The 25,362-nt window shown below is 41.5% G+C and overlaps 2 protein-coding genes and 1 long non-coding RNA gene across 6 annotated transcripts in view; 2 read left to right on the top strand and 1 right to left on the bottom strand.

The window, feature by feature from the left end:
* The window catches only part of LOC146526206 (uncharacterized), a 372,953-nt gene that overhangs the window by 241,435 nt on the left and 106,156 nt on the right, over window positions 1-25,362 (bottom strand). The window lies entirely within an intron of this gene.
* tppp3 (tubulin polymerization-promoting protein family member 3) lies at window positions 1,081-12,581 on the top strand. Its single transcript, XM_085131792.1, has 4 exons — window positions 1,081-1,214; window positions 4,737-4,938; window positions 8,535-8,688; window positions 10,762-12,581. The coding sequence occupies exons 2-4, from the start codon at window positions 4,751-4,753 to the stop codon at window positions 10,954-10,956; spliced, it is 537 nt and encodes a 178-aa protein (XP_084987918.1). The 5' UTR covers window positions 1,081-1,214; window positions 4,737-4,750; the 3' UTR covers window positions 10,957-12,581.
* The window catches only part of LOC146526212 (transient receptor potential cation channel subfamily M member 1-like), a 30,274-nt gene continuing 21,656 nt past the window's right edge, over window positions 16,745-25,362 (top strand). For 2 of the 4 annotated variants that reach the window (XM_085183945.1, XM_085183788.1), the window contains exons 1-2: window positions 17,168-23,731; window positions 25,170-25,362. In XM_085183945.1, coding sequence (XP_085040071.1) covers window positions 23,559-23,731; window positions 25,170-25,362 — 366 coding nt within the window. In that variant the 5' untranslated portion in view covers window positions 17,168-23,558. The other 2 variants (XM_085183863.1, XM_085184023.1) reach the window with 2 other exon arrangements.

Genomic DNA, 25,362 nt, shown 5'->3' with positions numbered 1-25,362 from the left:
ATGACTCAGTTTGAGTCGAGCTTTCGCCATCAGACAAATGCATTCACGGGCGACCACAGTGACGGCACATTATCGAGGTCCTGTGGCTCAAAACAAGCCCAGTTCATCAGCCCTCCACCACCCTGATTGTCAGTTGGCATGAGGTGTTTGTGCTGATGCGCTGTGTTTGGTTTTCCCACACTTTGTCTGTCTGAGGTGACACTGATCCACAAGACTTTTGTTCAGATGCATCTTTGCATGCAAACCTAAGCCGTGCTGAAATCTTCTTTTAGAGAGAAGAGCCTTTCTCCCGGCAACCCCCTGAAAACACGCCATACTTGTTCAGTCCTTTTCTATTTGCCCATTTCATGAACTTTAACATTTAACATGCTAACCGAAGCCTGGAGAGTCTTCGGTTTTTTGCAATTTCTCGGAGCATTGCATGAGCTCAGGGTGAATTTCTGGGACATGGCAAGAAGATTACACGTTTACACACGTGTAAGTCGTCCAGAACAGCAAACTGATGCTTCTATATAGGTGCTTACACTTGCTGGTGATCAGTTAATCATGTGCACTTGATCAGCAGCACCTGGCTTCCTATGGTAGAAGGAAGGGTGCACTTGCTTTTTCACATGACCACGTCTCCTTTTTACCTTAGAAAGTCTCCAAAGCACTCTGTGTTTGCCTCTCTGTCACTGGCAGCAGTGGTGCCGCCTTTCAGCCGCTCGCCCGTCATTACGTGCAGCTTTGACACAGAGAGGAAGGGGCCAGACTGCAAAGAGTATTTACTCAGAAATCTGTCATCATAACTTCATTAAATCTTATTTTCAACCAGTGTATTGAGCAGCTGCTAAAACCTGCCAAAGGCTCAACAGAGTGTTTTTCTCGTTTTATGTTTTCACTTTATCCAGCCTTTCATTTCAATTAAAGCATAAAAATCTGCATGCAGCATTGTTATATGATCATTATGACCTCTGACCTTTGACCTGCAGCTGTGGGAAACTGCAGGAGCCTGCATAAAGCGCCCTGCCGTAGGACCAACCCTCCCTCTCTCCCCCCCCTCTTTCTCGGTTTTATTGCCCTCCCCTGATGTTGGACAGGATGTCGCCAAGGCGACGGGGTAAACAGATGATAACAAGCCCTTAGCTCTTCAGAACTCATTTGAATGCTGCCACCGCTGCTGAGGGCCAGAAGAGGGAGAGCAGAGGCAGACGGAGGGGACTGAAGAGCGACAGGTAGGAAACTGCAGGACACACATGCAATAAAAAAGAGAGAAATCGGGGAATTTAAGAAAAACGTTTTAGAGATTAAGACTCAAAGATTGAGTGTGGTGCAGATGTCAGAAGTGCAAAGCAAAGAAGAAGAATGGAAAAATTAAGAAGAACAAAAAAGTAGAAGTTGATGTGTTTAATATAAACAGACGGCTTTGTAAAAATATACAAGGATTTTTTTTAAATGACAGTTTTCAGATAAATTTTTAAAATCTTCACGCAGTCGGTGCTGGAACAACTTTTTAGTTTTATTCCAGAAACTTTTTCTGCAGTGATTGAAGATCAGAGTCCGTTTAATTTCAGACATGCACAGAGAGCAGAACGTTTGGAGTCTGCACAGCTGGAAGCTTCAGTGATTCATCTGCTGCGTCTTCAATAATGCTGCCACTTATCAACTTAAAATGTCTGAAAGAAATAGTCGTGAAGCGTTCTCGCCAAACAAATAGCAAACAGCGGGATCCTTCACACCAGACAAGATGTTTGATTACAATTTGCTAAAAATTGCTGGCTTAAAAAGTATAAAATTAGAAAAGCGATGTCTGCTACTGAACACAAACATGCAGGGATTTAATGTGCAGCCACATGCTGGCATGTTTTATGAATTTTAAAAGTGTGGACAGTCGGTAATCTGTTTATTTGTCTTTGCATAGTGACGCACACACACACATGCACACGCACTGTGTTCTAGCTGCTGCTAGAAACAGAGCATGTGAGCCAAGCTGAGCTTTGTTTTTAACACTGAGACAGGACTGAAGTTCCTACTATTGATTATCAATCAAATTTTCAATATCTGTCTGTGCGTCTCAAAGCAAAAACATAAAGGAGCAGTGACGTGTCAAAACCCAGCCTTTTTTCCTGGTTTTCACCTCTCAGGTGCAGCTTTTCCTACCTGCCTGGTGATTATTGCATGGAATATTTGTTTTTTCAGGAAATCCAGGAATTACACGATGTATAAAAACATGAAGTTTTAAAAGCAAGTGATAGGCAGATGCTTTAGGCAGTAAGCTACAGTCAGGATGGTTTTGTAACAGGCTGTTGGTCACTATAGGCAGAATAAAGACGGGGAGATGTGGGCAGCCCAGTCTATCGATGGTTAAGGGGGAAAAAAAGTAATTTTCACACATAAATGTTGGACAATTTCACAAGAATTCGTTCAGGAGAGTGTCTGAAGTTCCCCTTTCTTGCATGGAGCACCCAACAAGTGCTAGCATGAAGCTAACAACGTTCTCACTACAAGAAGTCCTTTTGCAAATCTTACGTCATGCTGACTTTTTACCACTGTTCCACTGTTTAATGTCCCATACAACTGCGTTGAATGTTTGTGTCGGGTGGCGTCGTAAAAAGTTCCCAGCTGCAGTGCATGTTTGAAATTAGCGCTGCAAATATTGATCTGAATTGATGTTTTTGTGTTTTTCATTATTTCTGTCAACGATAATGCACAAGAAACACGATGAGGATGAGAAAAAAACTGTTAAGCTTCAAACTGTTGGTCGACCTTTGCACGGGGAGGCTTCGCTTGCTGTTTCTGCCAGATGTGATGTCACAACTGCTGGCGTACCATTTTTTTGGTGCCATTTCGGCTTGTTGTGCACCACCCAGATTTTAACTTTAACCTTACTGTTTCATCTTTGTTTTGTTCCTCCAAGTAAGCAGGGGGTTTTTCTGAGCAACGATACGTGTTTCTTAGGAAAAGAGTTCAAGTACGCTGACGTTATTGTTTATGTAAGCAGTGACCCTGGTTTTAACCTCGGGGCTGCAGCGATCTCCCATGTCACCTTCCTCTTATTTCTAGAATTTCTAGAATCGCATGTACCATAATACATCTGATTAATATTTGGTTATAGTCTCCTTTGTCTCTAACGCTCCTGCATTTCTCCTCAACCTCTGTGCTCCTGTTTTAACAGTGATTCATAGATTTGAATGTTTTAACATGTGATCGTTAAATGTCAGTCTCTGTTGGGATTCGTTGGGAATGGTTTGTATCAGAGTGAATCATTCTACCACAATAACAGCTCAAGCTTGACTGAACTCAGAACAGTCTTAACTTGTTGATGCACAAAGAGATCAGATTAATTCCTGCTTCGGTCTGACTTCAGTTTTAACTGCCGTGATTGTGGGATTTGGGTTCAGAGATGACCGACTTTCAGTCTTGCACCTGAACACATCTGATAGATGTTAGACAGTACCTGCCTTGCTGTGAGCTAATCCAGAGTCTGACTCCTTGCAATTAAACTATCGGTTGATTTTTAAATGTGTGATTTTGTGCGATATTTTCTGTTTTCTAAAGAAGCGATACAAATCGCTGCTCATCACAAGAGGTCAGTCCCTGAAGATTGTTACAAGAGCCAATTGAATGCAGACATGCTTCTTATGTTGAGATGTCTAAAAAGAGACTGCAGCGGAGTTGCACTGATCGCTCTTCCTAAAAACAATGAATCAGCTTCCAAATAGAAGAGATCGCTTCACATTAAAACTGCAGCTGCCTCCACTGCCTGGAATCTGACACCTACACACCAGTTTTAATGCACAGATGCACTTACACCTTTCACACACCGTGTGTGTGTGCGTGTGTGTGTGTGTAAGCAGGGCTCATATTAACTATCTGTACTATAACTTCAGCCGCTATGCCCTGCAGCAGCTCTGATTCAGAGTTGTGCAAGTGGAATTTTCACCAGAAGCAGCATGACAAGGAGACACAAGTGTATTTGGACAGAGATGCAGCCAGTTCTGTTTCCATGAAACCCACTGTTAGGGATTGCATCAATGTGTGTGTGTGTGTGTGTGTGTGTAGTCGCACAAGCCTGAGAAACCGCAGTGAGGTCACGTCTCACACCCTACACACACACATATTCTGTGGGCACATGCACACTTCTGCTGGAGCTGCAAAGAGAATCAAAATGATCTTCATGTCCAAAACACCTACACACAGAAGCAACAACTTCTAGCTGCTACTAGCACAGCAGAAGGGAAAACTAAGTATTGTTTCCAAGAACCATTCAGAAAGAGGAGCTTTGCACAGAGAGGAGGAAATATCCACTCTGCTGGTTTATTTTACAAAGTGCTGTGCACGACATATTGACCTTCAGGAAATAACAGGATAGAATCTGTAACGAAGCTGTGCCAGAAACTGCAGTTCCTCTAATGGCCACCGGAGGGTGACTTCAAAAGCAAATCAATCTCCACAGACGCTCAAAAAACATAATGGCAGCCTGATCTGGGTGTGGTTGCTCTGACTCCGCCCACACAGCCCATCTGAACCACTAAACTGGATCTGTCAACCACAACTGTGATGTTGGTAACTGTTGAAGCATTTTAATTAGAATTATCTGACAGTATGTGTGGCTCCAGGTGAATAAACTAAATGAACAGCTGTAATACATATGACTTTGATTTATAAACTCAAAATGCTCTCATAAATCCTGTAGGGGGAGGAGATTACCTTCACACACGATCTCCAGTGTTGTCCTCTGCTTAATTTTATTGTAGATTATCTTTTCATCATGGCGGAGAGCGCAGACGTGGAGCAGCTCCTCACAGCTTTCAGGAAGTTTGCAGTCCATGGAGACACAAAGGCAACAGGCAAAGATCTAACCGGGAAGAACTGGGCCAAACTGTGCAAAGACTGCAAGATCACTGACGGCAAGAACGTCACCGGCACTGACGTGGACATCGTCTTCTCCAAAGTCAAGTGAGTGTTCACATCAGCGCCAGTGTCAAAAGACTGCATAAAATGCAGTTCCTCTAATGTCCACTTGAGGCAGGCTCCAAAAGTGAGAGTCCCATTTTCTAATCCCCAGCCCCACAGTAGAAATGAACTGGTTAACTGTCATCATTCAAATGTGCAGCCTGGAACAGAAAGCAACTTTTTCCCAGCTTTATATCCAAGTTTGTGACCATCGGCTGATGAACTAGCATCTCATCTTAACATGGCCAAATCCAGAGATGGGCAGTAACACGTTACTTGTAACACGTTTTTTCAAGTAACGAGTAAAGTAAGGGATTACTATTGCAAAAACGGTAATTAGATTACCGTTACTTTCCCGTAGGAACGCTGCGTTACTGCGTTACTAAAACCGTGATTTTTTTTGCTAGAATGTCTCATGACAGTGACGTAAGCGAGTGCGACGTTCGTGACAACAGCTGTGTGCAGATCAACAATGGATCATATATCGAGTGCAGAGAGAGTATGAGCGTGCAGCGTTTAAAGCGTGGAAGTACTGACCTTACTTTGAGTTTGATTCCATAAAAAGTGACAAAAACATTAGTGTCCGTTGTGCGTGGGAAGAAAACTTCTTTTTACAACGAAAAAAACCCCTAAACTTCCGAGCAAGCACCGAGTAGCTACGACGTAATGGGAAACTCACAGAGAAACTCACAGATTCTTCCACTGAGTGCTGCAGCACACCTGCACCAGGGCAAACCTCCGCCTGCCACACTCCTGCTTTACAGCACAATTTATGTGCTGGAATGTGCAGAAAATAGGTTTAAATATTAAACAAGTTTCTTCCAGTCAGAGAATGTTGCATATAATTAAATTTTTGCTTGATGCATAAAGTTAAAAGATTAAAACTAATAAAACAAGTTTTAAAAAGAGACTTTTCCATTTGATTACATTTTGTATGATGGATTATGTAGAAAAAGTAGAATTGGGCTGAAAGATCTATCACTTTATCACCTATTCAGGTTGTAAATCGTGTTTTTAAAAAGTAACTAAGTAACTAAGTAATTAATTACTTTTGAAAATAAGTAATCAGTAAAGTAACAGGATTACTTTTTTGGGGAAGTAATCAGTAATTAGTTACTGATTACTTTTTTCAAGTAACTTGACCAACACTGGCCAAATCTCTCTCCAGAAACTCAAAAGGATCACAGAGGTGACTTTACACAACACCCTGCTGGTGACAGGTGCGTTTTGAGTACTGGAGATATTTTACTGTGGTATTTGAAGACCTGCTGGTCCACACTGAATTTAAGGAAATTTCAGTACCATTATGCTGATGAAACAGCAGTGCTCCACTGTCAAGGTCGCTGTCACATTTTTATTGCATATGCACATTTAATGTGGATGATCGGGAGCTCAGTGTTCGGTGCAAACCTTGAAGGGCTTTGTGCTCGGACACGCTACAGATCACGTCTAATCTGGAAACGCCCTTTTAGAAGCGCCGTTCAAGCCTTGCTTGTAATGTGGGACAACAGTGCGTGCAGGGAGTGAATGTGTCCTGCTCTTTAACAAAGGTGGGGCGATTATTCGAACTTATATTTGTAAAACCACCTCCTTTAAAGTCTTTTGTTACCATATTGTATGAAAACACGTGCATAAATCTTACCTCTGAAAGACTTTTTGCTCCGTGTTTAGTTTTTAAGTCAGTGTCTCCTCCACACGCCCTGATAAAACTGCAGCTCTTTAGTCTATATTCAAACACAAATGTAGCACATAATTAGTTCAGGCAGAGCGCTGAAGTCATACTCCGAAAACTGATGAGTGTCATCCATCACATGGGTGTAACATGGGTGGGACTGGCGGATAAAGACAGTCGTGGAACTACATTATAAAACTTAGTAACAATAGTATATCATTGTTTTGGGGGACAAACTGTTAAGCACTGGATGAAATGATTGATGTCAAGTATTTCTTTAGAAACAATAACATACACTGGGAGACCAAGAAAATAATGGAAATGTTTAGGGACCCGTTTTGAACTATGCCAAAGATTTAGACCTGCAATAAGAAGACTTTTTGCTGTTTTCCTGGGATGGATGTTTTTGAGGAATTGCAGTGCGGTGTATCGAAGGGGCAGCTGTTGTTTGTTTTCTGTAGTTTTGTTGCTCTACTTTTAGTTACTTGAGTTATTGTTGAATTCCCAGTCACCACCATTACTCTGACAGTTGTGCCTGTGTTCAGTTTCCCAAACTTTTCTCGATGAAACAAAATATCTGTTTAACCCTTTAAGACCTACCATAGAACCAAGTCCGCCAGAGCTTATATTATATTTTTACATGCTGTGGAGCCATTTTTGGGAGCATTTCAAGTTGCTATACATCAATACAACCATTATAGCCCAAATTTTAATAATATGTATGCATTAAGTGCATAGTAATTACATAAATTGCAAAAAAGTGCAATAAACTACAAAAAAATTTAAATTCGTTTATTTATTTATTTTATTTTATTTTATTTTGTTTTTGTTTTTTTAACATATATTTCTAGTTAGAGAAATTTAAGAGGCTTATCCCTCAAAACTGTAAATACAAAAAAGTTGCACAAAATAGTTTCCCACCACAGGAAATTTATTTTGAGTGTCTTCATAGTTTTATTTTTAAAATACACCAATTTTTATATACTGCAGGAAAAACGAAAATAAATATTATAATGCAAATGTATGTATAATGTATAATGCAAATTCCACAGCATGTCTTTATCCTGTCTTCCTTCTCTCACCCCAACCGGTCGCAGCAGATGGCCCCGCCCCTCCCTGAGCTTGGTTCTGCCGGAGGTTTCTTCCTGTTAAAAGGGAGTTTTTCCTTCCCACTGTCGCCAAAGTGCTTGCTCATAGGGGGTCATATGATTGTTGAGTTTTTCTCTGTATCTATGAAGCGCCTTGAGGCGACTTTTGTTGTGATTTGGCGCTATATAAATAAAATTGAATTGAATTGAATTGAATTGAATGTGCAAAAAAGCAGCATATGCATCAAAATAAACTATTTCCAGCAGTGCAATATGAGTCCTAAGCATCCCAGAAACGACACAGAAAGTCAGAAAGTCAAAGAGAACTTTTAAAAACACCAGTATAGGCTCATGAGGCCCTGATGGTAAAAAACTACATTTCCGCGAAAATGACGTCACTTCCGGTTTCGGGCAGGTCATGGCGGACATGCGATAGTTCGCGCTGACGTCTATTCCAACGTAGGAAGTGTAACGAACAGCTGATCGGATCGGCAAAGCGTGTTTCTGGAATATTATGTTTTTGTTGCTGCAAGTGCTTTTTATGCAGTTTTTGCAAAGCTATATGTGGAAGGAAACTGTGACCGAGGACAAGCTGATGGCATAAGATGTAAGTACAACTCCTCTGGTCTCATATTCAAAAAAAATTATTGCGCTAGCTTACGTGGTTGCAGTGGATTTAAAAATAGTTACGCAAAACAGAGCGTGCCCTCTCCAACCGGCTTTAAAGGGTTAATAATTTAAAAACAGCTAAAAGACATTTTCCAACCAAGAGAATTAATAGTACAGTTTAGACTCTGAACTCTTCCATGTCTGTGTTCCTTTTGTGTATTTCTGTACAGACAGAAGACGTCTCGGGTCATCAACTACGAGGAGTTTCAGAAAGCTCTGGAAGAGCTGGCTCCAAAGAGGTTCAAAGGTCAAAGCAAAGAGGAGGCGCTGCAGTCTATCCACAAGCTGGTGGAAGGCCGAGAGCCTACCAACGTTGGTGTGACGGTGAGACAAGATGCTTGTGTGCCTGTTGTTTTAAAGCTCTAAATCCCACAATAAAGATGCTCAACAGTAAAACAGGAAATTGTGATTCTATGTATATTTTGTGAAATGTATCATTTTTCTTTTTGTGCATATGTGTAAAAACAAAAGCAATGAGTCTCCAAAAGAAAAGACTTAAAGGTAAGTGATAATGTAGTTATATGGATTATATATAATAGTCCCCTCCATGAATCGCCACCTTACCGTGGTGGGGGGGTTTGTGTGCCCAAGTGATCCCAGGAGCTATGTTGTCCGGGGCAGTTTGCCCCTGGTAGGGTCTCCCAAGGCAAACTGGTCCTGGGTGAGGGGCCAGACTAAGTGCGATTCAAAACGTCTATGATTGGATTCATCAAGGACTGAGGACCAGGGATACCAGGACTCCACCCTGGAGCTACATCTGGGGGAGGGCCTCATTTAAGAGGGCAGTAGATAACACAGTGTATTTAAAGTGATGATAAAAAACATCAAGGGGCGAGTGAAGTCGGAACCAGAAGAACATAAAACTGCATCATCTGCATAGAAACTGATTTTTCTGATCAGTTTAGTCCCAGCTCCACGCTCTGAGCTACAGTTTGGACAGAAGAGTGTCTGTCTGTGAAAAACAGCAGCATAATCATGAAAACATGATTAGACGAGTTTGATTATGTGCTGCTCATATTTTATATTTAGCTCAGCGTTTAATCACCTCAGGCTCATCTTCTCAGTTTTCAGCTGTAGAAAAACAAGTCCTGAGCTGCTCCACAAACAAGCGTCTTACTCCGCTCTAATGTTTCAGAGCCATGGCTCAATCACAGCTGGTTCATCCATCAGATCACAACTGCACACATCAAAGAGCTCTTATTTTATGATGATGAGGTCCTCAGAGCCTGAGCCAGCAAGTGAGGCAGTCTGGATCCTCTCCAGATCGTTAAACGCTCTTCAGTCATCAGAGCAGATACAGTCAACACTAAGCTGACTGAAATGCACGCATTACAGATGACAATCCATGAGTAAAAAACACGATCAAGTGGTGAAAATCCACTGTTTTCCTGAGGTGAACTATTGGTTCTCACACTGATTTGATAACTACACGACTGTAAAAGGCTAAGGAGCAGGCACCTCTTGCTACTTGCTAATCAAGTGGGAATGGTGCTAAATAAATGTGACTTTAAAAACTATCAGATGCTTTAAATATTCTTTAAACTTTGGTTTCTACTACCCTTCCTGTTTGCCTTGTTTTGCCTGCTCTGACATTGGGCCTTTTTTCATTCACTTAGTTTCCAGTTACTTTATCTTATCCTCATTTCAGCTACCTGAAGAAAACTAATGAAGAAAGCAGAGATATTCTTCTTGTTGTGGTTTTGCAGTGGAGTCTTCATTTCATGCCCTGGGGCAGAGAGGATTGCATAATGAAGGTGCAGTTTACAGGGACCCGGTGCAGTTAAATGCAGAGGGCTCCATGTTATCTAAAATACTGTGCAATGATCACAATTATAGCTTAAAGCAAACAATTTTAATTCCACTTAACTAAACGTGAATCAGTAAGAGTTGCTTTCTAAGTGGTGTTTGCGTGTTGCACCCATGGTCGTACAGAAAACAGAAGTTATGAAAAATAGTTGCAGCCACTGTGATATCACTTGTTGACTTCATGATTTTGCATTTTAATGATTTTTGGAATCACACGTTATCATCTGTGAGTTAAAAAGCAGACGAATAAAACACAACAAGCCAGAATATTTATTGTGTCATCAATTAAAATGCTCTAAAAGGCTCCAACGCTCAAACACACGATCAATAAATAATGTTTAGTGACCTGAAGTAGTGGATGGTTTATGTTAGAGGCTGTAAACATGCTATGCAATGCTGGATATTTTAACATGGAACTCTAGAAGGGCCAACCTCATTGGGGCCTCAAGTGGTCATTAGAGGAACAGCAGTTTTTGGCGCTTCTGCGTTGTCTTCATTTTTCCCCTCTTGTTAAAAAAAACAGAGACGTCCTGAAGCAGGAAGATATTTTTGCTTTTACTGACTTTAATCTAATTTTTCTACTTCCATCAGAAAGTGGCAAAGACAGCAGCGGTGGACCGTCTGACCGACACGTCCCGTTACACTGGATCACACAAGGAGCGCTTCGACGACAGCGGCAAGGGCAAAGGTCGCGAGGGTCGTGAGGAGATTGTGGAGAACACGGGCTACGTGGGAGCGTACAAGAATGCCGGGACGTATGACACAAAGGTGAAACCTGAGAAATGAGTGAGCCGGAGGCAGCGCCCCCTGCTGGGAGCTGACTGGAAGCACAGCTCCCCAACAGCACTTAGTCTGGACCAAACCTTGAACTTTGACCCTTCTATGTCTGTGTGGATGCCTGTGTGTTTGCACTGGACAGAGCTTTATGTTCATTCTGATTTGCAGATAAACATGTGGATCTGACAGAGGTGAGGTATTGGCCTCATATCAACTCATCAGCGCCCCCCTTAGGCTGAAATATTCATCACACATCTGGACTTTTTGTTCATTCTCGGTGCCCTCATTCAGAGCAAGGAGGTGGGTGATGTAATCAGTACCTGCTCTGCTCAGTGATGCTAATCCAGTCTGCAGCATGTGACTCAGTGTTCAGCTCAGCAATAATGAGCTGTTTCTCTGACCTGGCTTCTCCTGCTGTGCTTTCAACCCTGTCCAGAGCCTCATTCATGTGATTCAAATACTTTCAGTCTCCCCATGAAGGCACCGGTGCTGCTGCTAATCTGATTATCTTTATAGCTTTTATTTGGTTACACAGAAGCAGACTTAAAAACAGGTTCTGCATTTTCTGGAAGTCATTTTAAATCTAATGATACACGTTTAAGTTTGTTGACTAAATTCCATCTCTGAGGATAACTGCACACACTTTGCTTCCCTTTGAGTAAGTAGCGCCCCCATGGGGAGGCTTTTGTATTTGTCCTGCTGAATGTCCGCTCATGATACTATGCTATCACAATAAGTCACCTGTGATAATGATGGTATCACGATACAGCAACTCGTGATATTTGACACAATGTGCAACAATCAACGATGCAGAGAAAAATGTATCTATTCTCTGCTTTCATCTTTAATAACACAAGAATTCATTTAACGCTGTCCACACTGTTCTGGTTCACTGCAGTTTAGGGAACGTCCCTGCTCCCTCTTCCATTTCCATGAGGAGTCATGAAATGCTGATTGCAGGAATCCATTTAGCACACCTGCATGTTTGAATAAAAATCTCAGTATGTGCAGCTGCTGTACAAAAACTGCATCACAAGAGGAAGCAATAAAATATCAGGACTGAAGAAGCTTCTTGGATGAGAAGTGAGACGTCTTCACGAAACTTAAAGGAGTCCAATCGCTTTATTCCCAACCTCCTTAGACTCTATATATCGCATTATTGAGACTTCACTCCTCTGCTGTTAGCCTGAATAACTATAGTGACGGCTTCATTGCTCACCTCCTTCTATGAGGGTCATGTGTCTGAATGGCGCTGTAGTTTGTGTGTAAAGTCATTTAGCAAATTAAATTCTCACTGCCTATTACAAAAAAAAGGTGTTGACTTATGAATACTTATAGTATATATATATATAGTATATTCAATCTCCTGGAAAGAAGAAAGTCAAACAAACCAAAAAGCTCAATCATCTCTGGATCCACATCAGATTAAGATCAAACTGTTTCTGCAGCGCTGAGGTTTCTGAAGCCATGTTTGCATTTTTTTTTAATCTTTCTTTGTTATATATAATTTTTCAGCCTGATTTTTCCTCTGCAAAACAAATATTTTACATCTTCCCCAAGAGCTTTACGTGTTAATTATTGTTGTTGATGCAGTGTAAGTAACTTTAGTGAACAAATAAAAGCTTTAAAATGGTTTTCTTGTTTCTTGTTTTTGTCCCAAAAGGTATTTGCAGGTCAGTTTTATTTAAAGTAATGAGAGACGACAGTCAGGGGGATGAGGAATAAAGATTTCTGCTGCAAGAGTTCAGCTTTTGCATTCTTTTATTTACATTTTACAAGCCGTCCAAACTTGTTTGGGAGCAGGTTTTGAAAATCCTAAGGCTTCCTTGTCTGCATGATGCTGGGGCTGGAATACAAATACATTTCACGTATTTGTAGTTTATAATATACAAATAAGCCCTTCAGGTTTCTGGACAATCTGACCGTATTTGTAAAAGACAGAGGACTAGGGATGGGTATCGTTTAGGTTTTATCCGATACCGGTGCCAAACCGGTACTTTTAAAACGGTGCCGGTGCTTAAACGGTGCTCAAACCGGTGCTTAAAGAATGGAGAACACAAACTTTGTCCAAAAACCTCTCATGTTCAGCTGTTTTTTTGTAAAAAGATAACAATGTTAGCCTTTTCTGCAGCTATGGGGCATATATGGTATCACTCTTGGCTGGAAGCAGCTTAATCAATGGAAAAAACACAAACTTTGTCCAAAAACCTCTCATGTTTAACTGTTTTCCACTTTTTCTTTGGTCATTTTAGCCTTTTTGGCCAGGGTGAAGGGAGTATCTGCCATCAAACAAGAAGACAGCCGCATGTAGCTATGATGATGTTTGCTAGTTCACCTTACATGCATTAATGTAATAACGTGGTTAGCCTACTCAACGTAAATTACACACGAACAACATTAAGCTACTCACGCAGAGAACGGCTGCTGCTGCATCATCATCATCATCATTTCTGCTACACTGGCAGGGCTAGGGGCCAGGACTCTCCTCTTCGGGTTTTTGGGGGATGTTGCTAACTCCGGGTCCGATAACAGGCACCACACCTGCAGTAGATGTGCTCGGTGTGAGGTCTCGCAGCAAGCTATCAAATACGGTGCATTTCTCGGCTTTTAAAAAAAACGCTATGCGTCGCCAGGTGTTTCAGCGGATTTGAGGTGTTACCTCCTTTGACAGTATCACAGTATCAGCTTAAAGCACTTGTTGCAGCTGCTGAGTTTGCATCTTTTGCTGTGAAGTACAGCCAGACTTCTGACCGCTTCGCCTTGGGCATTTTTAATCTGTAGCTCTGCTCTAAAAGAACGTACGTACCTGGACCCGCCTACTATCCTCGGAAACGTAAAATGATTGGCTAGAATCTAAAGTGTATCACAGCTCAGGAAAAATAAAGCACCGAAATGTGCGCTGCTTTTCGGTCTGGTTACTACCGTTTATGTCAGAACCGGTGCCATCATGGCACCAGATACCGGTACCCATCCCTACAGAGGACCTTTTCAATCAGATGACAACCAAAGATCCAGATTGACAATTTATTTAGAATAAAAGCCTAAAAACAACAAAGGCATTAAATGACAAATAATAAAATCACACAGAGCAAACTAGCTGTCACAGAGTATTTTGTGTCCATAGCTGAACCTCCATGGATACGCCATGCACTGTGTATCTGAAGCATAATACCAGCAAAATCACTTCTAATGGCGCCTCTGATAGAAGATGCTGCTAATATATATGATAAGAGAGAAACATCCTCATCAATAATCTGGTGTGAGAGTGTAACATTAATCCTGAATCTCTGTAATATAAATCATATAAAACCTTTTACCGAATCAGGTTTTATTTATGTGTGTGTTGCGGGATTATAGCCCAGAGCCACTCCAGGTTATGGTCAAGCATTCAATAACATTTTTTTCGTCATCAAATAAAAAGGGATTTGAATGATAGACTGTATACGAAAGGTGGAAGCAGCCTTTAGTTATGAAAAGTAAAGCCTTAAATTTTCTTATTAATGATCAGCTGGAGGAAAATCCTCAAAAGAAGTCTGATTGTATAGAAGTGTATGAAAAAATAACAGAACTTTTTACTTGACTTATGACCTCAATAAACATTTTCCTCAGACATTTGTGATCTCAGTCACCAGTTTTGGGTCTTACTGAACAAAACGTTAAAGTTCACTTTGTAAATTATTATTCCAGATGATACAGCAGGGGATGATTAAAGGTGTGGCTACTTTGGTCCCTTTGCTTTTTGCACGCTTCATCCATGACATTTAGTTGCAAAACACCAAGATGGTTTTGCCAAAGTGACTCATAATCATAATCAAGATTCAGTGCAGAGTCACTGATGTCATACCACTTGGGACAAAATGCAGATCCTTGTCTTTCCCGTCCACTGAAATTCAACATTGCTTCACACAGGATGAATCGCACCCCAAACTCCATGCCGACGTTTCCGTAACAAAGATTCAGCAAAGACTATTTTTTATTCTGCTGCCACTGTCATGGTCCTGGGTCGGTGACCCAGTGTTTTTGGTTGTGTACTTTTACTTTTGATAGTTTTGTATTATGACTGTTGTTTTGGGTTTTCTAGGGTTTAGTGGTGTTCCCTCTGGTTGGTGTCTTCCTAGCTTGTGTATCCCCTTAGTGTAGTAGGTCTCTGTGTTTAGTCCGCGTCTCTGAGTCTGTGTCATTACGTGTATGTGTTTCCTGTTTTACTTTGAAGGTCTCTGTCTTATGTCAGTGTGTTCTGTTTACGTTTCCCCTGCCTCGTCAGCTGTGATGTCTTCCAGGTGTGTTCCCCTCCTGTTTCCCATCCCTTGATTCCTGGTGTGTATTTATAGGCTGTATCCCAATTCAGGGTCTGCAGCCTTTAAGGCCGATTACGTCACAGCGACGCGACGAAGGCTGTCCCAATTCGAAGGCTGCTCGAAATGCGGCCCTCAAATGCGTCCTTCATTTCCCTGAATTTTAAGGACGTGGCGGTGTAGACTTCGTGGCCCAACATATCCCAGAATGCACAGCGCGGCGGTGGGTGTGGATAATTTTGCAGAAAAAAAACAGCGGATGAGGGGCGCCCGAAGAGTAACTTAGTAAACTAAGTACTGAATATTATGTCACTTATTTATGTGCAAATGTTTAATAACGAAGAACATTAAAACATTACTGTTGGCCACATGTCGGCAAAGTTATGTGACATTAGTGACGTTTGTACTAACTTGGTTTTAAAGCCTTTACTTTAAAATATACGCCGTTCAATAGCTGAGCTTAATCAGAGAATGATCAAAGCTCATGTAGAAACAAACAAACAAATGAACAAAAGATTTTCTCCTTCATTTCTGTCAAACAAAGCTGTATGAAACGTTTCCAGCTGTTAGTATCATGGTTGCTAGGCAACCTGGGCAGCGCAACGGAGGCTACACCGTCCCATTTCACAAGCCTCGCACTTCCGGCCTTAGCGGTCTTTGAGTACGCGGCCCTTGAGGATCGTTGAGGCTGCGTACTTTAAGGCTGCAGAGCCTGAATTGAGATACAGCCGGGTGTGTTACCTCGTCCTCGTTGCTGGTTCGTCTGCGTCTCTCCGTCCGTTTCCCCGTGTCTTTTCCTGTGCCTCCCTGCATCTTCGTTTCCGGTTGGTTTTGTTAGTTTTGCCCAGTTTAGGTTTTCTTAGTTCCATGCTCACCTTTGCCATTTCTGTTTGTATCTACTTCTGTTTAATAAACTCACTTGCACTAGAGCTGCCGCATTTTGGTCCTAAATAACTCCCACACGGCTTGCCCCGGCAACCCGTGACAGCCACTCTGTTTTATAGAAGTTTTATTAAATATGTTTTAATATTTTGTTTTATTTTTAGTCCTAATTTGTTAAGCACTTGTTGACTGTGTGAAGGAAAAACCCCTTTAAAACAGGAAGAGACCTTCTGCAGAACGATGCTTGCGCAAACTGCCGCAAATGGTTGGGGCGTGAGAGGACAGAAGAAAAACAGCGTATAGGCAAATAGTATGGGAGAAAGCAGCACATGGAGGAGAGGGGTGGAGGAGAAGTTCTCAGTGCATCATGGGAAGTCCTCCTGCAGTCTGAGCCTCTTGCAGGGTCACCTGATCCTGCCTTAAGCTGCAGAAAAATGATTAATTGGAGCAACTGATATGATCTTGTCATGAATAAATTTGTCATGTTCAAGTCAACCTGCAGATGGAGCCTTTACCTCTCATTAATGCTATCAATGCAAACAGCAGTGGGGAATCTGACCCAACTCACTCTCATTTAAAATATCACAGCAGTGAAAAGTGCTGAGGTGGAGCTGCACATCCAAATATGTTGGAGTGGTACTTCAGGTTTATGAAAGAATAAAAGACAGAAGTTTATCCTGTCTGCACTGAGTTAGGCAAGGTTTAAAGTAGATTTACCTCCAATCATCATTTATTAAATCTGCATCCCTCGTAGAGCACCACCCTTGGCCGTCTGTAGCATCCACTAATCCTGATTACACATGGAGAGACAGGATGGGGTCTCCACCCACCACACCCCACCCAGAGATGAACGCATCACAGACTGAGGACGGGATTGCGACGACCACAGGAGGACACGCGTACAGAAGGGGAGACGGGACGATGAAGGTGGAGGAAAGCTAAACTTTACCAACATGGACAGCATCGGGAGGAGAGGAACTGATGGATCTTTCAAACGCTCATCCATAAAACGCAGCGCGTCATCTGCATCACAGAAGGTAGGATGGAAAACTCACCTGGGAAGGTGGCAATATTTACTGCGGTGGCCGGGATGAGATCATTACTTACAGCATCAAATGGTCAAAAAGTACCTGAAATGTTACCTATAGTTCCTCTTTTTGAACTGTTAAAGAAGCTCATCGATAACTGCAATTAAAGCAGGTGGTTAAACAAGCATTAAGAGAAGAAGCTCTTTAGTAGTCACTGCAGGTAACATCAGCTGTATACATGCACAGCCTTCTATAGGATGCATGCATGCTGCAAGACTTCTGTTCAGTCACTGGGCCCACCTGGCCACTATTTGGCTCCACCCCTGCACCTCAGACTTACCTTAACTCTCCAAACTTGAATATCCTGCAATCATTCCCCTTGAGATCGTTTAGCATAATGCTGCCTCTTACAGATGTTTTGAGTGTAAGTTAGCCGGTGGGTGTGAACCAGAGGGAGCTCTTGGAGAAACGTTTCCTGGTCTCTCAGTTAAGATGTTAAGATGAAGTCTGTGAAGCCTGTTTGATCAGATCAGGTGTTTCATTTTTTTTCTGGACTTTTTTTGGTGTCAGCGTTTTTCAGCAAACGTTCTGAAAACACTCACTGAATATCTGAAGGCCTCCTTGTGCTGGTTTGGTCCTCGTTTGTGGTTTGTGGTTTTCTCTCACTGGTGCCATTGTGCTGATTTAATCATTTTTCTTTCAGTCTTACTTTTTCTTATTTGTCGTCTTTATCTTTGTTCTGATCATCATCATCACCACCGCCTCCATCTGACTCTGAGGTTTTGTTCTGAGACGGCTAAAAATGTTTGAAAAACTACAGAAAATTATCTGCAGACACTGAATCCACAGGGAGGCAGCCAATCAACAACAGCATGAACACAGAAATCACTCTTTGCATTCTTTTATGACCGAGGGTTGTAACAGTGCAAAGCCCCCCCAGGGTCAGAACAGGAAGCTGGGTTTGGAGGTCAGTTAGAGGAGAGTTAAACTGGTTTAAATAAAGTGCTACTGCAACTTCACTTTTAGTAGCATTAAAAAAAAACAAAAAGACAAATATCTGAACAAAAGAAAAAAATCAGATTTTTCTTTTTAGGTTCAGGGAGGAAGCGGCAGCACCTTCTCTCAGACCATGTGACCTACTCATGCCCTTCTCCCCTCCTCTTCCTCCTCAGATCATGTGGCCCGCTCACTTCACGGTTCATTGGCTTCATGTGATTTTGCTCAATGAACACAATCATCTGTTTATTTTCCCTGGAAAACATGTGACTGTGAAATCAGACACGTTAAAGTGCGAGCAACAAAGGATCTAATTAATAAAACAGAGACGCCAACGTCGCACAGACGAGTAACACGTTCGTCTTAACACTCGAACCACATCCTTTCTGTCAGACGCAGGCTTCACCCTCCTCAGTTAATCAGTTTCCCGTTAATTTGATAAATGACAAAAATGGGAAAAAACGTTTCATATTGTGAAAACTTTTTAAAGGTTATGAAGAAAAGGAACAAATTAAATTGACTGAATGTCATCGAGGGTTATACTTGTTTATTAAAACTAAGGCAGGCACTTTTCCTATAGGAAGAAAAGGATTGCACAAAGCCTTTTGTAAGATAAAGTGCCAGAAAGGCAGGAAGGACATTTATTCATAGAACAACATGAGAATTAAATTAGAAAAAAATCCTAGAATATCCTTCTCCCAAACTGGAGCAAAGAATTTTTGGATTCTCTATTAATACAACATTAATCTGTGATATTTATCACAAATTATACTCATCTATAAAAAGGAGTTTGATAAAATTAATAAAATGGATTCATAATTGTATAAAAACTTTCAAAAGGCATCATCATAGTAAACCTCCATGTGACCCAATTCAGTAAATCTAATTAGTGGTAACCAGTTAAACATTTCAGCTAAAACCACTTTTATAAGCATCCATCTCAGACTTAATTCAATTAAATTCAATTTTATTTATATAGCGCCAAATCACAACAAAAGTCGCCTCAAGGCGCTTCATAGATACAGAGAAAAACCCAACAATCATATGGCCCCCTATGAGCAGCACTTTGGCGACAGTGGGAAGGAAAAACTCCCTTTTAACAGGAAGAAACCTCCGGCAGAACCAGGCTCAGGGAGGGGCGGGGCCATCTGCTGTGACTGGTTGGGGTGAGAGAATGAAGACAGAATAAAAGACATGCTGCCAATGCCATAATGCCAATTTTGAGCCTTAATGCAACTGGAATTAAGTATTATTATATAAAGAGAACCCAAAACTGTTTCACATCGCGGGCTGTAAACATTATTTTTTAAATTTCTGCTGTAAAGTTGGACTTTTAAAAACGGAGGCCTGTGGCGATCATGGGAAATGCAGGTTTTTTTCTTATTTTTTGTTTTTTGGCACAAATGCTTGATTTTTCTTTTCTTTTTAAATTCTTCCAGCATTTATTCATTGAGGTTTTTATTTTAGCTTTTTGATGCTACTTTTTGAGATATTACAGAAATATGTTTGTTGCTGTTTGTGTGTCTGTCAGAAAGATTGTGTAACAGCTGCCCTCATGAACCTCAAGTGTTGATGCAAGTCCAAAAGAAAAACTTTACACATTTACTTCTGGCACAGGTTTATCAGTTTCCTAAATATTGCTTTCACCGTTGAACGAATTGTCATCAGTATATATTTTTAATATGTTTTCATACAATATTTATAGAAATAAATTGAAATAGGCTCCAGTTCACATGGAAACACACGTGCAAACTAGAGACCGCCAGGCATTGTTGTACAACCCCAACTGGTGTTGGTGCTACATATGTGACATGCACTAAATCTGTCCAAAAACAAAGAGAATAAGTGTTTGATTTTTGCTGATTCCTCCCCATCAATGCGTTGTGCTGCTGTTGTGACGACTGAAGAGATTTGCTGTTTATTCCTACCTTGTTATTCTCTGATTGGTTCAGAGATGCGATCCACTTCCTGTCTCTGAGTGAAATAAAATAGAGCATAATACAACAGCTCATTATGCAAACAAGTAGTTCCTCTGAACAGCATTAATCTCATTTAAACCCTGATAATCCAAATCTCCAGGCCTCTCTCACACACCCTGTGCATTGTTGCTGAGTCCTTCCTTTTTTCTGTTTTCGTTGAGAAAACACTCCTTGATTTTATTTTATTCACTTTAAAAGTACTTTAGCAGAATATTACTGCACACAAGCACGGTACAAATACTCCACTAAATTTTCAAGTATAAGTACTGCAATAAAAATCCCTGTGAAGAGCTCCATCAGTATTACTTACAGTATCAGAAGTAAAAGTACATGTTCTGATCGATTAGCAGGGGTCATGAATTTAGGATGAATTTGATTTTGTTATTGAGGCGATAGATGTAGGAAAGATGATAAAAGTGTTGCTGTGCTGTTATTTAGTTGTTATTTCTCACTGATAAGCATTTAAAATGTATGGCTTCGTCTCAGCAAGTCAATTTTAAAAACTATATCCGATATATTCAGACTTCTGATTCTGTCCCTATTATTGATCCTTCTTTATATGCAGTCAGGTAGCTCATTCTAGGACTTCAGACCCTCAGGGGGGGTCAGAAGAAAAATATCGGGGTGACTTTAAACTTTAATTAAATTGTGCTTAATTAGCTTTTGTAAAATCTCTAATAAAGGAATCAATGTGCAAATGAAAAATGAAAAAGCATAACATGAAAAAACCGGGTATTTGAATGAATCTGCTCCGGCACATAAACTGTCATCTGAACTGAATGTGTGTTCGGTCTGTTGTGCAGGCAGACTTTGTTTTCACGAGTGTTTCCCAGAATCCAGATGCAGTTATATCAGCGGTGCTTTTCTAAAGGTTAAAAACGGGAAAAACTTGCTATGATAAAATGTTAGAAAGTCTGGTTGGTCCACAGGTGAGGCCGTCCTGAATTAAAGCGGGCTCTGCATTTCTAAACTCCTGTGTGGAGGTGACCGTAGTGAAGAAACGAGCACAGAATTCCTCTCTGGGGTGGAAAAGCAACCAAATGTAAAAACTGGAGTAAAGAAGCAAAACAATTCAAACCAAAGAAGATGGACTCAGTTTCCACGAAGACAAACCGAAATCTTGAGGGGGAGCAGGTTCAACAGGTTTCAGTTTAAAGCTGAGCACATGGAGGATCAGGGTTTGGGAGGTTTTGGGCGGTTATGTTTTTGGGGGATTTTTAAAAGCAGATTTATTGAGTCTGGTCCCAGCAGCTCATGAAAATGCTCTTGTGTTGAAGCTTGATGGGTCATGAGACTCCCAGAAGGATTACCTCGGCCTGGAGTCATGAGACCAGGTCGAACAAAGAGCCCTGCTGCCTCACATGGTTGTCACATGAACTTGCTCAGCTGCATAAAGTCAACTCCTTTCTTATCTGCTGAGCTGCACCCAGACCCAGTCCTCACAGGGTCCTCGCGGAGCTGGAAGCCAGTGGGAGCTCACGGAGCTGCTGGCTCTGCAGCTCACTTCAGGTTCAGTACTGAGTGAGATGTTTGGACGTTGGAGTAGATGTGCAGGCTGCTGCTGGTGTCCACACAGACTTCTGACTCTTCTTCGCCCGATCTGAACATGAAGCATCTGAGAGGTTTGTTGGTTTCTGAAAGATTCTGTAAGAATGATATTCAGAGTGGATAGAAATAGAGCGAATCTACAACAAATCGATTTTATCTGTTCAAAGATTAATTAAAAAAAATGTTTTTTAGGTTTATCCCTGTCAATGTGTTTACGACCTCGACACACTGAAAAAACTGAAGAGAAACGAACAAGACGCAAGATTTTGTCCAACATAAAATTTGGTTATTCTTGAGGTTGACATCCTTCATTGCCACTAGATAATTTCGAGCTGCTTTCTGGGTTTGAAAAAACAAAATCAGACAGTTGTCCATCGTTAGTCAGTGGTGCTGGCTTCAGTCATTGTGCAAAGGTACTGTTTATAAGGTCGGGGAAACCTGCAGTCAGCTGACACTTGGATAAGTGAGGAAACGTTTCTCCCGCTGAAAACATTACGTCCAAATGAACAGAACTTTTTGGGATTGGCTCCTTTCCTGGGTTTTTATTCTGCAGGCTGAAACAACTGCACAATCCTAGCTAGAGGCAATGGCTCACCCACTTTCATTTAACCATTTCTCCCTCTAGCTGTTGTCACACAGGAAACTGGACAATTTGGGGAGAATCCTGATGGGAACAAAATCATCTTTTCCCACATGGAGCTCTCTGAGAAGCATTTTTACTACTGCAGGTGTGGGCACTGCCTGGCTCAAGCATACATAAAGCAGCATACATTAGAAAGTTATTTTCTAATTTCTAACGTTGGCCTTACTGGATATCAGACGGGTTTGTACTGAGGGCTACATTTGAATTCTCACACACATCCTGATGTGAAAATCATGCCCTTTATTTGTGACTTCTTCACATCTGAAGTATTTTCTCTGACACGTCTTTGTTTCCTTTAAAGTTAAACCCAGAACAGTAACTTTGGTTTCCTTCTCTGCAGAACGTTTGCTGCCTGATGAATCGCTGAATTTACCTGATTCTCTTCCTCTTCTTCCTCAGCTGTCAGGAGGATGGGGAGGGAAAGATAATGATGATGATGATGAGGGTGGAGGGTTATCGCTCACGTGAAATAGACAATAACGCCGAGGCTCATGTGCTGTTCGGACGTTAATCCTCCATCATCCAGAGTGCAGGAATTTTACAAAGTGCAGACACACAATAACAAACAGTCGTCGGTGCTGTTTGGATTTAAACACACACAGGAAATAGAGCTTTAAAGGGGAGCTCCGTGTGTTTTTCTGTGCAGCTCCAGGATTAGGACGGAGGGTAAGAGGATTGGGTGCATAAAGAAATGGAAAGCTCCACTCTCCCAGAAATTAGCCAGATATATTCAGACATGAGCAGTTTGGTGTTTCATTTGAGTCATTCTGCAGCTGAACACAGGAACAGGAATGAACCACAGAGAGCACCGACGCGCTCAGCTGACTTCCTGTTTATAGTTTTCTATATTAGTGACTTTTTATTATAAAAACTTACTCTGATCCTAAGTTTATCTTGTAATATTGCTGATGTGAGACATATTTAATCCATAATATCCACCTTAGGAGACCCAAACAACATAAATACACCACCAAATATTATTTATTTATTTATTATTAACAGCAGGAAAAGTGGAATAAATCATTTTCTATGATCAAACTGACAAAACAATGATTCAACCTCTTTGCCTTTTGTTACCTTCTTTGTGCAGATATGATGTGATGTGAATTTATCAGTAGAGTTGAAAAAATATAGTCCTTAAATTAAAAAAAAAATCACTGTGAAGTTTAATTTGATAAATTAATAATTAAAGTTCCTTTGAAGATGAAAGGAAGCAGGTGTTTCTCGGACATTCCATTTCATGTTTTTCTTGATGACAGTTAACCTGTTACTTTGTTACTGCGAAGAAGGAGAAGCAGAGTCATCCTCACGTTTCTTCGTAATCACATATTTTCAGATCCAGAGAGCTTGGATCGACAGAACCTTCCAGAAGAGGGAATGTATCCAGATCATTCCCAGCAAAGACCCCAGCAGGTAACGACACAATCGAGTGCAGAACCTCGGAGAGAGTTTTCTCTTCTTTTTAATTTCTCTCACCGGACAGAATGATTATGAACGAGGAGACGAGGTGCGTTCAGTCACTTTCATGTGATCTTTATCAGCTGGTCCTCCTCCTCCTCATGCAGATATAATTACAACTTCCTCTGGGGTTTGTTGTGTTATTTCTTTTCTTTTATATTTTTTAACCCTCATTTTCATTTTTGGAGTTTGATAATTGAGTTAGCTCTTTGTATTTTTTGTGTTTATTGTTCCAGCCTCTGTTTTCTTGCCTTTGTGTTTAGTTTATTTCCTTTTTCCTTAATGATTGTCCTTATTGTCTTCACCTGTGTCCCTTTTCCCCAAGCTGTCTCCGCTTCCCTGATGAGCTCATCTGTATAAACAGACCAGTAGCCTCTGTGTGTTCTTGGCTCTGAGCTTGTGCTCGCTGGTGTTAGGGGTTTTTGAGTGTAATGTAAATTAAGCCTGGTTTTCTGGACTCGCTCCCGTCTGCCTGAGTGTTGTAATTGTGTCGTACTTGAGGCTTGCAGCTTTTTAACTTGTTTTTGTTACAAGTAACTCGAGTTCCAGAGGAGCCAAAAAGTACGGAGCCCCGCAGGGGACATGGGAGAAAAAAAATTAAGACGGACTTTTGCGAGATCTCGCAAAACAAACTCGGGATCTCGCAAACGTTTTAGCCGCATTCTTCGGACGCTGGCTCGAAGCCGACCGGGAGGTCGAGGCACGATGCCGGGAAAGCGGTGCTCCTCCCGGCTGTAGTAGGTCTCGACCTCCCGTTAGCTTCGAGCTAATGGGAAGAATGCGGCTAAAACTTTTGCGAGATCCCGAGTTAGCTTTGCGAGATCTCGCAAAAGTCCGTCTTAATTATTTATTTATTTTCTCCCATGTCCCCTGCGGGGCTCCGTAAAAAAGCTTTCCAGTGACTGGAATCTTTCTATGTCTTTATTAGCTGCTTCTCTTCTACACTGATCGCTTCATTTGATCAGGGTAATGTGACTGGTCACTCGCTGTTGATTATGTGCTTTAGTCATAGGACCTCATGTCTGTTAAATGACAAATGTGATGAGCTTGATGGTAAAAACGAGTTGACCACCGGTTTATAATATGAGTTCTGCTGCTATGAAGAATTCTTGGAGAATCTGTACTATTACTGTTTAACTTCAGGATCAGTAACTTTATTGGCGGTAATGTTGCATAAAACATTCAGTTCCTGCAATTTAATGAAAGCCTGTCTGCAGAGTTGATGTCCTATAAAAGCAAAAATGGTAAAAGTGGAAATGATAGTTTCTCATCTCGTCATATTATAGTAGGAACGACAGTTCCTCCTCTGCTCAGTGCGACAGTTATCTTACACGCTCAGGCGGTAAATGAACATCAGTGCCTGTAACCTGTTTGAACTGCTGTTTTTGTTCAGGTGCAGCTGTGGTCAGCTGGTGGCACAGCACACCGCCGTCCCTCTGGGGGCCAAAGAGGACGGGGCCCCGCTGGTCCAGCTGGAAGTCCAATCTACGGAGAGATGGAGTGCCCTCAAACACACCCAGGTTTCCCCCACTGATGCCTACGGGGTGCTGGAGTTTCAGGGAGGAGGACACGTCAACAAGGCCATG

Source organism: Neolamprologus multifasciatus, chromosome 1, assembly GCF_963576455.1.
Source record: "Neolamprologus multifasciatus chromosome 1, fNeoMul1.2, whole genome shotgun sequence".
NCBI classification, from domain to species: Eukaryota; Metazoa; Chordata; class Actinopteri; order Cichliformes; family Cichlidae; genus Neolamprologus; species Neolamprologus multifasciatus.
The sequence above is the reverse complement of the archived record's forward strand: the minus strand, read 5'-3'. Positions and strand labels throughout refer to the sequence as shown.